We start from the raw sequence: 12,239 nt of genomic DNA on the forward strand, positions 1-12,239 counted from the left end.
TCTGCGAATTCAAAAAAACAAAAATAAAATCAGAACATTAGTGAATTGAGTGAATCGGAAAACCAGACTGAAAATGTTCCGACTGGTAGGGAAACTGATGCTGGATTTGGTTTCCAGTGTCACCACCAGCAGAGAAACTAACGAAGATAAAATTAACCGCCTGGAGGCACTGATCGAAGATACCGTCGACGATAATCAAGAGGACGAAAAAGGTAAATCGGAGCAGCAATTGAAGGCAGAACAGAATACCCCAACGAACTGTTACCAGCAAGCAGGTATTTGGAAATGAAAAAAAATGTATGAACTTTGCCTCATTGTGCATACTTTGTAGGTTTCGTAACGAAGGTGGAAGCAAATTATATAATTATTGACGAGACTCTTTACGTTGACAAGAAGGTTCTGAGGGAATGTTCATTCCAACATCAGATTGAAGTCGGGGTTAAGATTTCCTTCCTGGCGTACAAAACCTCTGACGAAGATCCAATCAAAGTTGTTAAATTGGAAGAACTTCTCAGTGAAACATGGGGAGAAACACGAGAAAAGCCAGAAACTAAGGATGAGGAGGTATGTATGGAAATGAATTTTGAACATTTCGAGGAATGAATGATGTGTTGAAGAACTGGATTTTGTATTATTATTAGGAATTTTTTTTTATTTACTTTTATTTTATTTACTTTATTTTTGACCTTCAAAGCCACAAAATGTGCCTATAGTTCTGGATATTCTAACAATTGAAAATGTCCTGACTATTTTTTTTTAAATTTTCTGCCCGAAGGATAAGTTTTTTGAAAATATAATCAAACAAGTGAACAACAGATTTTAAGCACTCATCAGCAAGGGCGGCATCAGTATTAAGCACTCAAATAGTGAAGTGTACCAACAGTTTGATTTCAAGTCGAAAAAAAATCTGAAACCAATTCTCATTACTCGAAAAATATAACGTGTCATAACGTAAGAACCGCTCGTTTCCATAGATGTGTAAGAGCTCGATTGAAATGATGGGTATAATAACTACCTTCGTTTATAAGACTGGCCATTTGCACTTTATTGTTTGGTTAGGTCGGGAAATATTCAAAGAAAAACAAAAACGGCAATGTTTCATAACTTCAGAAACAGATGGAAAACTATCACTAATGCGGTTTGTACCTTGGGAACTCCTGAAGAGAATGTGGATTCTCGTCACAGTGAATGTATTTTTCCACTGTTTGCGTGCAAAAATCCTCACTATGTTTATCTCCAACTCCAATGCTCCACATCTCGAGAAGGGATGTAAATGTAATACCCCCCATTAAAAACATCGTGGTCAACAATTTTGTTGGGCACATCATGAGTCAGTGCTTCTACAAGTATTTTGTCCGGTCTCTTTTACGCAGGAAATCTCTTGAAATATCAAGTGTTCTTAAAGATTTACTATGGTGCCTTCAAGAACGCCTGATAATAACGCATTCGCGCAACATGGGCATCACCAGATGCGATGAAAAACAAAAATAATACTCACACACATACACGCGCGCGCAAAAACTCAACTTAAAACTAATTTAGACTAATAATCAACTTCAACTAAAAACTAGGTCAAAACAAAAATTTTCTTTAAAAAATACTGATCTAATGAGTCGGAACAAAGTTGAGACCCCATTCGGTATGCTATACAAAGCCGCGAGCTACGATGTTAGCTACGGGCAACGTTTCTGAGGGGATAAGCTTCCCAAAAATAAAAAAAAAAACAAAAATTCGATTTTGAAGTATTGTGGATGTAAGTAAGTGGATACTCGAATGTATGCTGGAAGTACTACAGGTTATCGGTAGCTAATTGTTTTCACCACACGCCTTTATGGCATCCGCCCAGTATATAAACTCTTTTTTTTTTTTTATCTGTATTATAGTGACTTTCAACTCATTTGGCTGGTTCGTCACTTTTACTCCCATTTTTGGAAGAATGTCGGGAGTGAGAATTGAACTCGTGACCTTTAGCGTGAGAGGCATGGATGTTACCACTACGCCAGATCGCCTCCATATATATAAACTCTGGTTATGGCGTCTCCCCTGTTAACACTTTGACACACGATCACGCTCGTGCGATACCAAGACCCGTGCTCGTTCTCTCCCACATTCAAGCCCAGGAAGTACGTGATTCTCAGCACAGGAGCGAAATTGCGGGCTTCCGGCCTGGCGATTTACACAGAAACCTACATAGGAAACCTTTCCATCCTTGAGCGTTAGGACAATGAGACAACTTATTTGTAAGTTGAAGATCGTCGGCAGGAACTCTCCATGGTCGAGCACGGGAATTTGTTGAGACAAATCTCGCTCCTCCACGGCAAGAAAATATCTTAAGCCTGAAGCTAAGTGAAGGTTGTATCGCCACCTTGTCTTCGGTATCTATTCCGTCTGCTGAGAACTATGGGTGGGCTGTTTTTTTGCATTGCTCTGCTCGTAGAGCCAACGAGTGCGTGGAAGGATTTCTTGTGTTCCTCACGCCTTCTTCGGTCGGTGGCAGATTGAAGATATTTTCATGCTGCTGTTATTGCTTCCCTTGCAATACGGATGCGGTTGTTGCTACTCTTGCTGTGGGTGCTGCTGTTGCTACTGATTATTGCTCTGGATGCTCACTTGTTCACTTGACGATGGTTGAATGAAAACTTCTTCTTGTTGCTTGCTCCACGGTCTGTTTTTATGAAATTCCCTATCAGTTTGTGAATCACAACGAATGGAAAGGGTTAGTGGTTACGATGCGATTCGTTTTTCCCTCCTGCACGTTTCACGAACGAAACAGTACCCTTTCTCCCGTTACACCACGGGCCAGCTTCAAGTGCATCTACTGGATAAACTTTGACACGTGTAGCGGAGACAACTGAAGGGAAGACGAGAACGAAAGTAGGGTGGGATCGTTAGTTGGTGAAGAGGAGAAGTTATAGGGGGTTTGAAAGGATGAGCAACATTGTCCCCGGAAGAAACATCTTCCGCTTTGTGAACGCTCTTGAGTGTCTTTGTTGTTCCTTTTTCGACAAATAGAGGGAGGGTAACTGATTTTAGCACCAGAGATCTCCATCTTCGGAGATACCCCATCCGCTGTCATTTTTAACCCTCGCGAGTCACCGGTGGCCGAGGGGCTAGCGTTAACTTAACATGCCGGGGGTTCAGGTTCGACAACTGTTAATTGATTGAAAAATAATTCATTGGTTCAATCAGAGTGAAGGAAGCCAAATAGGTTTTGGGCATGAGACTTGATGTTTTTTGTAATTATCATACGTCACAGTATTGCCAGACAGTAACTAACATTTCTGGGAACAATCGAAAAAAATTATTGCTTCGAAAATTGCAGAACACTGAATTTCATGTTCGTTTCTCTCGAACTCATGAAAATGTCACATGGTCTGCTCTGACTTAATACCGACCGATTGATAGTCCAAGCGGCGTTACTTGACTTGTGATCAAAGTGACAATCAACCCATTTCAATACAAACTTCAAAAATTTCAAAAAGCTCACCGATTTCGTTCTTACAGAACAAGCGACTGGTGAGCGAAATCAACCCCACTTACTTCAAGTACAACCAACGCAGTGAACAGGGAACAGTGTCTGCGAAACGCCGTGGATTGCTGACCGTGGAGACCGAACAAGCGGACCACTTGGTTGAATTGGACAACCTCAAGATGACATTCATTCCGGAAGTTGGTGATTGCGTTGTACTCGATTGCCTAATGCAGATAGACGAATCGTATTTCGATACTCGGGGCAACATTCTTGAAGTGCGTGGAATAGCGCCGACAAGACTTATACAAGGTACCGGAATGGTTACGTCATGCGACCAGGAAGGAGGGGAAATTCGTACGGACGATGGCATTTACCGGTATCTTACCGATGTGTGCGAAACCGGAACATCTCCTGGCACAGGGGACAAGGTTATATTTGAAGCTGTCGAAAATTCCCTGCTGAATTACCGGTGTATTAAGGTTGTCATCGAAACCGTGGCAGTTCGCTCTGTCGATAATAATAAGGAAGAAACAAAATCAAAATACGATGAAGAATTTTTCCTGGACAAACGTGGTATTAAAATTACCGATGATATAAAGGTTAGGCTGGAAGACTTGAACCAGCAGCAAAAAGTTGACGTACTGATACGCAATGAGAGTGAACACCAGCACAAGCTGTTGCGTTCAGTCTTCATGTCCAACAAGCAAACATCCCAAATGCGACTGCTACATCCGAGAACAACAGACACGACTTTGCTGAAGCCTGGCGAATCCGTTACGTATAGTTTCGAAATCAAAGCCACCAATTTCGGCACCAGTAAAGAGGTATTCATGTGGGCTTTCGGTGGAGGTTTCAAAATCGCACGTTACTTCACGATTATGGTTGGCGACGCGGAAACAGCGGCCATACAGAACGTAAATGAAGGTACGACTAAAGCCCGTATGGCTGCTGGGAATCAACGATTGGCAGCATGGAACATTTACAAACGTGGTGGTGAGGTTATGCCGGGTCAAAATATTAGCAAAAAAGCTAATTTCATCGATATAAAAATAGGTGAGTAATGGCATTGTATTTCAAATCGGTCGATATCATTGCTGTTTACTTTCTCTTCCAGGCGGTTACCACGTCCCAGACGACCTTAAGCAGATTTTATTGAATCCATCTGCCAGTAGAACACAGATTGATGAAGAATTGGACCAAACTCAGCGTTGTCTGCAACGTCAGCTCTGCCCTGAAAACTATAAAGCTGCTTTCAAAACATTGCTATGGATGGAAGACGTTCAATGCGAAATATCGATCACCAGATTTAACCTGGATAGAGCACACTTCAGTCGGGAGGATACTTATCTTGTTTTGCGAATGGAAAACATTGGCGAATCTAGGCCATCATTGATACCTGGTGATAGGCTTGTTGCGACCGCACCTTGGATTAGTACGAACGAGGTTGGTAATGGTGCGGTCATTCATAAAGTGCTGAAACATAAAATATTGGTAAAATTCAACGAGCACTTCCACGAGAAGTATAACGGAGAGGATTATAAAATTATTTTCCAAGCATCGAGAGGAGCATTCCAGAAGCAACATCATGCGATTAATTGTGTCACAAGCACGATGGGTGTCGATTATCTGTTTCCCACAAAAATAGACACTCGTCCGCCGTGGATGGATGTTAAACTGAAGGAAGATGGAACCCTGGCTAGTTCGGAATTCAACAATGAATTTGAATGGTATAATACAAAGCTAAATCATATCCAGAAGGATGCTATAAAGAACATCCTCCGGGCGGAGGCTAGACCATTGCCATATGTTATTTTCGGACCTCCAGGTACCGGTAAAACTATGACCATAATAGAGCTCATCCATCAGATCGTGAAATTGTCAGCCAATAGCCGCATCATGGTTGGAACACCGTCAAACAGTTCAGCAAATTTGATCACCGAACGGTTGATTGAATGCAACGTGTTGAAACCGGGGGATTTCATTCGAATCGTTGGGCTGAATTATGTGGAACAGGAGCTAGTTCCTGAGCACTTGGCGCCATATTGCGGCACCGTTGACATTGCTTCGGAAAGAACAGTTAAGGGAGAGCTTATTGTAACTGAATCCGGTTTGAAACATAAGTTACAACTGAAGCATCTAGGCCGACACAGGATCACCATCGGCACTTGTGTTACGTTGGGAACGTTGATGCAAATTCGCTTCCCCAGGAATCACTTCACCCATGTGATCATCGACGAAGCGGGCCAATGCTTGGAAACCGAAACACTGATTCCAATGACGTTCATAAATAAACATTGTGGGACCGTAGTTCTAGCAGGGGATCCAATGCAACTTGGTCCCGTTGTAATGAGTACTCACGCACAATCCCGCGGATTCTGTACATCTCTTCTGGTGCGTCTGATGGATACACCCCTTTACAAATCGGACAAGACTCGATTCCCCGATACTGGTGGTTTCAATCCACGATTGGTAACCAAGCTTAGATATAACTACCGATCGTTGCCCTGCATTCTCGATCTGTACAGTGAATTGTTTTATGAATCTTCCCTAATTGCGCGCGTTAATGGCGATGACAGTAACGAATCCAAGTTGCTCGAATCACTTTCCAATGTGCTACCCATTCAGTCAGTCCACAAGCCCAATTATGGTTTCATCTTCTGGGGTGTGAACGGTGTCAACAAACAAACTCCCGAAAGTCCCTCCTGGTTCAATCCGTCGGAGGCGAAAAGTGTGTTCAACTTCCTGCTGAAGCTCTACAAGAAAGGCGTTCGACCGGAAGACATTGGCATTATCACACCGTACCAACAGCAGGTCAAGACAATTCGGCGCATTCTGGATGAAAGTAATTTGCAGAAACCAAAAATCGGAAGCGTGGAGGAATTCCAAGGCCAGGAGCGTATGGTGATTATTATATCTACTGTGCGAACTTCGAAATCGCTGCTGCAAAGCGACCAGCAGCATGCACTTGGTTTCATTGCCAGCCCAAAGCGCTTGAATGTGGCCATCTCCCGTGCACGGGCGCTGCTTGTGATCTTCGGTAGCCCTCATCTGCTGTCAGCGGACAAACACTGGCGAAATCTGTTGTTCAGGGCGATTAATTCCGGTTCGTACTGTGGGTGCGATCTTCCCGAGCATATTGATCCCACGGAGCCAGCGCTGAATGGCGACGCACACAAGGAGGAGTGAACTATTGTGTAACGGTTGGAGTTTGATTACTTATAAACGCGGGTTCGTATATGCTACATCCGAATACCTCGAACGAACTGCAGTGTATCGTATTATTATGAGATGTATCATTTCTGAATTTAATTTTTATGTTTGAAACAAATAAAATAAATGAGATTAATTTTAAAGCACAGAGAATAATATCTTAAAAACGACTTTACAGTTTTTCAATTCCGAAAATCTATGAATTTGTCTTGCGACGGGGGAACTGTCTCTAAACAAAATGAGCATTGCAGGTGCAGGTCGTGGCCGAGTGGTTAGCGTCTCACATTATCATGCCGGGTGTTCGGGTTCGATTCCCGTTCTGGCCGGGGTTTTTTTCGTCAAAGAAATTTCCTTCGACTTGCACTGTGGTCACGCGTATTCTAGAGCTTGTCTACATTCAAGACGTGTTATTTGGCCTAAGAAATCTCAATTAAGTATTATTAAATGACGCTAATTAATGCATACGTTGAGACAGCTCCACAGGAAACGTTAACGCCATTCAAGAAGAAGATGCAGGTCTCCAAGAAAAGTCACAATCGGGAAACAGTCACGATGTCACGATTGGCCTCCTGTGAGATAAAGCATGAATCTGGAATTATGGTCCCTATTATATAAATCGAATCGAGGATTCGATACAATCCCTATCACTATCGCACTGCGAGCAAAATCTCTTATTTTCATGTGTTTTTGCTCGTTAGCCCTATTTTACTATTATAGATACCGAGCAATTCGATCGCATCGAGCGAGTGATAGCTATCGATGCAGCTTTCAGAATTTTTTGAGTTGTTCAGTTTGCTTGTTGCATACCTTCAGAGAAGTATTTTGTTTTGATTTGCGTACCTGATATGTTCCTTGAGAAACATTTTAGAAACGCCTAAATATATGCAATCGCAACACATGAAATTCGAGCTCGGTACAAGATTATCTCGATTTACAAAATATGAGATTTTGCTCTGTGTGATAGTGATAGTGATAGTGATTGTATCGAATTCTCGATTCGATTTATATAATGGACCCTATTATAGAAATCGAATCGGGGATTCGATACAATCACTATCACTATCACACCGAGTAAAATCTGGAATTATAGAAATCGAGGAAAACAGCTCGATTCGTTACTCTGCTCGAATGTCAGTAGCGATGCAGAAATATTTTGAAACGAGTTTAAAATGACTCACAAAGCACTATAGAAAGGATGCCAAATCTTTTTTTGAGACATCTGCTATGAAAATTATAAATATCTATATTTCCAAAAGCGTTAATATGGTTATGTTTTGGAGAAAACTGATATTTCCTCAACGAATGAAGCTTAATAGGCGTAATGCATGCATAGATGTGTAAAAAAATGCATGAATAGATGTGTAAAAAAATGACATCATGGAACAATTTGCTTTACAAAAAATATAATCATTAGAAAATGAATCTTCTCATGTATTTTCCCAAATGCAATCTATGGAATTCCGTAAGGAGTCACACATGAATTCCACTTTTTGTAGCAAAATTTTTTTTTTCATGTAATTCTCTTTCAGCGTCAATTTCTTGTTGCAATCAATAGCAACAAGAAATCGACGTCAATAGCTTCATTGTATTGGGCCACAACATGTGGCCCTGAATTCTCGCTTGTGTGCTAGTGCTTTCTTTACCTTTCACCTCATGTCAATCCAAATCTGTAATTTAAAAAAATAATTTTTGTTTTGCAAGACATTTCAGCTTTAGCATATGGTAGAGAATGTTTGGTATAGTATAGCAATAAAAAAGAAAATTGCTGACAAAAGTAACACGTACTAATGTACGCTAGCAGGAATAAGCAATTTTTAGGTAGGAAATTTGGTTGATAGTAAAAGCATCATGGAACAAATTGCTTTACAAAAAATATAATTATTAGAAAATTAACTTTTTCATGTATTTTCACAACTGCAATCTATGGAATTCCGTAAGGAGTCACGCATGAATCCCACTTTTCTTGACAAAATATTTTTTTTTGCATGTGATTCTCTTTTAGCGTCGATTTCTTGTTGTAGCGGCGTCAATAGCTTTATTGTATTGGGCCACCATCTGAGGCCCTAAATTCTCGCTTGTTGTGTGCTAGTGTTTCATTTACCATTCACATCATGTCAATCCAAATCTGTAATTTATAAAAAATCATTATTGTTTTGCAAAACATTTCAGCTTTAGCATATGGTATAGAAAGTTTGGTGTTGTATAGCAATAAAAAAGAAAATTTCTGACAAAAGTACCACGTAATAATGTGCTAGCAGGAATAAGCAATTTTTAGGTAGGAAATTCGGTTGATAGTAATTCAAAGAATGATAAAATTTACTTATGAAGTTATATGTATCATAGAAGAAACACTAACTTTCTGCCATTCTGAACCAAGACGCATTGATTGTCTCAGTGCATTAAGCTCCTCACTGAATTTCTCCCAATTTTCCTTAACCGGGATTCTATTTGAACTGCCTCCACAAAAACCAAAACCTCGCGCAATGTTTACATTCGCTTCCATTGGTTCAACGAGTCGTTTAAACAGGTGGTGATTTGTCTGTCCACTCGTTTTCAGCCACTGAAATGTGTGCTGGAAGTAAGTTCTGCATTGTAAATTGTAACATGATTAATATAAATAATGCTGGATTGTACACTTACCTTGTAAAGACTATTCTGGCAGCACCGTAAAACAAATACTGATCAAAACAAACGAACATGTGTTGAAAATTGCATATATCTAAGGGTTTCTGAAATGTTTCCCAAAGGGATATCAAGGACGCAAACCAAAACAAAATAATTCTCCAAAGATATGCAACAAGTGAACCAAACAACTCGAAAATTTCTGGCACTTGCATCGATAGCTATCACTCGCTCGGTGCTATCGAATTGCTCGATTTCTATAATAGTAAAATAGAGCTTTCTATAATAGGGCCCAATAGTAAAACAGAGCTAACGAGCAAAATTCTTATCGCCTCGATTTCTATAATAGGGCCCATAATAGACTGAAAATAATTCTGATTCTGCAACAAAATTGAATTTCTCATAAAAATCAGGACAAAGGCTAGGGGCCCTATTATAGAAATCGAGGCGATAAGAATTTTGCTCGTTAACTCTATTTTACTATTTTAGAAATCGAGCTATTCGATAGCACCGACCCAGTTCCAAACATAATCGAGCAGTCATTGGCTCGATGTCGACCGAAACGAAGTAACATCCCACTCTACATTGTTGTGTCGAATTGGTCCCAACCAACGGTGTCGACAACGATACCGATATCGTGCCATTTTGCAACGATTTTGTAGACCTACCCTTCGTATTCGACAACCAATTTCGAGCCAAACCTGTGCCAATCTGGCACCGCGTCGACCGATTGCAGTACTGCTCAACAGTTTTTATGGCTGTGTGTTTTCAAAAAGTTTAATGTTAAGCAAAAAAAAACAAAAAATTGAGTTGTTTACAAATATTTATTTATAATAAATTCATACAATTGTGCACTGTTGATGTATACTATTCGCAGCGATTATACAGTCATCAGTAAACTCCCGTCAGCTACAAATTTCTTCATCGGAATCGCAGTCGGCTCAATTATTTTTGTCCCTTTCGTTCCCTCTAGCAGACACACCTAACTTCGTGGGCAATCATGACTGTTGAGATGGATGAGTTTTTTATTCTGAAATGAAATTAAGAGATCAAAATTCATATCATAAGTAAAAATTAAAACCAGTCATACCTACGGGTATTCAATTTGGTTACGTTCGTGTTGAAGTTGTTGTTGGTGATTATGTTGAGATGAGCGCTTTGGTCTGATCCCAAAAACAATACTTTACCGAAGCTGCAAACTCCGTTTTCATTCCATTCAGATCACCGCTATTCTTTCATTTTCATTTATTCATTTCTGCTGTTGCTGCTGCTTTCCTTCCATTGACGCGATATAGCAACAAAGACTAGCTGCGTTCACTAGAAATTCGCCTGTATTTTGTCTCCGCGTTGTTGAATTTGTTACTGAAATTAATCAAGGAAACATCATTTATATTTTATAATTAAATATCAAAATTATCCTTACTTACAAAATTTAGTTCTCGAGTCATTCTCTGTTATGTTTTGAATGACAATTTAGAGAGAAAGAGAAAAAGCAATCTCTACAGTGATGCCGTTTCACTCAGTACCAAAAAATTGCATACAATTATAGTTCAACTATAGACAGTGCTGCCTGCGGGGGGTAAGGCGGAGGTAGATTCCAGCACTTTTGTAGCATGTTACTTCGTTTCGGTCGACATCGAGCCAATGACTGCTCGATTATGTTTGGAACTGGGATGCTACAAAAGTGCTGGAATCTACCTCCGCCTTACCCCCCGCAGGCAGCACTGTCTATAGTTGAACTATAATTGTATGCAATTTTTTGGTACTGAGTGAAACGGCATCACTGTAGAGATTGCTTTTTCTCTTTCTCTCTAAATTGTCATTCAAAACATAACAGAGAATGACTCGAGAACTAAATTTTGTAAGTAAGGATAATTTTGATATTTAATTATAAAATATAAATGATGTTTCCTTGATTAATTTCAGTAACAAATTCAACAACGCGGAGACAAAATACAGGCGAATTTCTAGTGAACGCAGCTAGTCTTTGTTGCTATATCGCGTCAATGGAAGGAAAGCAGCAGCAACAGCAGAAATGAATAAATGAAAATGAAAGAATAGCGGTGATCTGAATGGAATGAAAACGGAGTTTGCAGCTTCGGTAAAGTATTGTTTTTGGGATCAGACCAAAGCGCTCATCTCAACATAATCACCAACAACAACTTCAACACGAACGTAACCAAATTGAATACCCGTAGGTATGACTGGTTTTAATTTTTACTTATGATATGAATTTTGATCTCTTAATTTCATTTCAGAATAAAAAACTCATCCATCTCAACAGTCATGATTGCCCACGAAGTTAGGTGTGTCTGCTAGAGGGAACGAAAGGGACAAAAATAATTGAGCCGACTGCGATTCCGATGAAGAAATTTGTAGCTGACGGGAGTTTACTGATGACTGTATAATCGCTGCGAATAGTATACATCAACAGTGCACAATTGTATGAATTTATTATAAATAAATATTTGTAAACAACTCAATTTTTTGTTTTTTTTTTGCTTAACATTAAACTTTTTGAAAACACACAGCCATAAAAACTGTTGAGCAGTACTGCAATCGGTCGACGCGGTGCCAGATTGGCACAGGTTTGGCTCGAAATTGGTTGTCGAATACGAAGGGTAGGTCTACAAAATCGTTGCAAAATGGCACGATATCGGTATCGTTGTCGACACCGTTGGTTGGGACCAATTCGACACAACAATGTAGAGTGGGGAGCGAGTGATAGCTATCGATGCAAGTGTCAGAACTTTTCGAGTTGTTTGGTTCACTTGTTGCATATCTTCAGAGAATTATTTTGTTTTGGCTTGCATCCCTCTGGGAAACATTTCAGAAACGCTTCAACATATTCAGCAATTTGCAACACATGTTGGTTTGTTTTGATCAGCATTTGTTTTACGGTGCTGCCAGAATAGTCTATACAAAGTAAGTGTTC

General features: G+C 40.0%; 1 protein-coding gene and 2 long non-coding RNA genes across 3 annotated transcripts; 2 read left to right on the plus strand and 1 right to left on the minus strand.

The window, feature by feature from the left end:
• The first annotated feature begins 73 nt into the window (after positions 1-73).
• On the plus strand, positions 74-6,825 carry LOC129768870 (probable RNA helicase armi). The gene is made up of 4 exons (XM_055770805.1): positions 74-275; positions 332-564; positions 3,505-4,525; positions 4,587-6,825. Exons 1-4 carry the CDS (start codon positions 74-76, stop codon positions 6,656-6,658), a joined length of 3,528 nt encoding a protein of 1,175 aa, XP_055626780.1. The 3' UTR covers positions 6,659-6,825.
• A 3,297-nt stretch (positions 6,826-10,122) lies between these two features.
• LOC129771676 (uncharacterized) lies at positions 10,123-10,770 on the minus strand. Its single transcript, XR_008742450.1, has 3 exons — positions 10,732-10,770; positions 10,395-10,666; positions 10,123-10,334 (listed from the first exon to the last, which is right to left on the minus strand). It is a non-coding gene; the product is annotated as an uncharacterized LOC129771676 (long non-coding RNA).
• A 356-nt stretch (positions 10,771-11,126) lies between these two features.
• Positions 11,127-11,735, plus strand: LOC129771808 (uncharacterized). The gene is made up of 3 exons (XR_008742479.1): positions 11,127-11,165; positions 11,231-11,502; positions 11,563-11,735. It is a non-coding gene; the product is annotated as an uncharacterized LOC129771808 (long non-coding RNA).
• The last annotated feature ends 504 nt before the right edge of the window (positions 11,736-12,239 follow it).

This window comes from Toxorhynchites rutilus, chromosome 2 (assembly GCF_029784135.1).
Source record: "Toxorhynchites rutilus septentrionalis strain SRP chromosome 2, ASM2978413v1, whole genome shotgun sequence".
NCBI classification, from domain to species: Eukaryota; Metazoa; Arthropoda; class Insecta; order Diptera; family Culicidae; genus Toxorhynchites; species Toxorhynchites rutilus.

Excerpts from the sequence above, each read along its gene's own strand:
- LOC129768870 (XM_055770805.1), top strand. The coding sequence starts at position 74 with ATGTTCCGACTGGTAGGGAAACTGATGCTGGATTTGGTTTCCAGTGTC. Across the intron at positions 565-3,504 it reads CAGAAACTAAGGATGAGGAG|AACAAGCGACTGGTGAGCGA; the intron begins GTATGTATGGAA and ends TCGTTCTTACAG. Across the intron at positions 4,526-4,586 it reads TTTCATCGATATAAAAATAG|GCGGTTACCACGTCCCAGAC; the intron begins GTGAGTAATGGC and ends TTTCTCTTCCAG.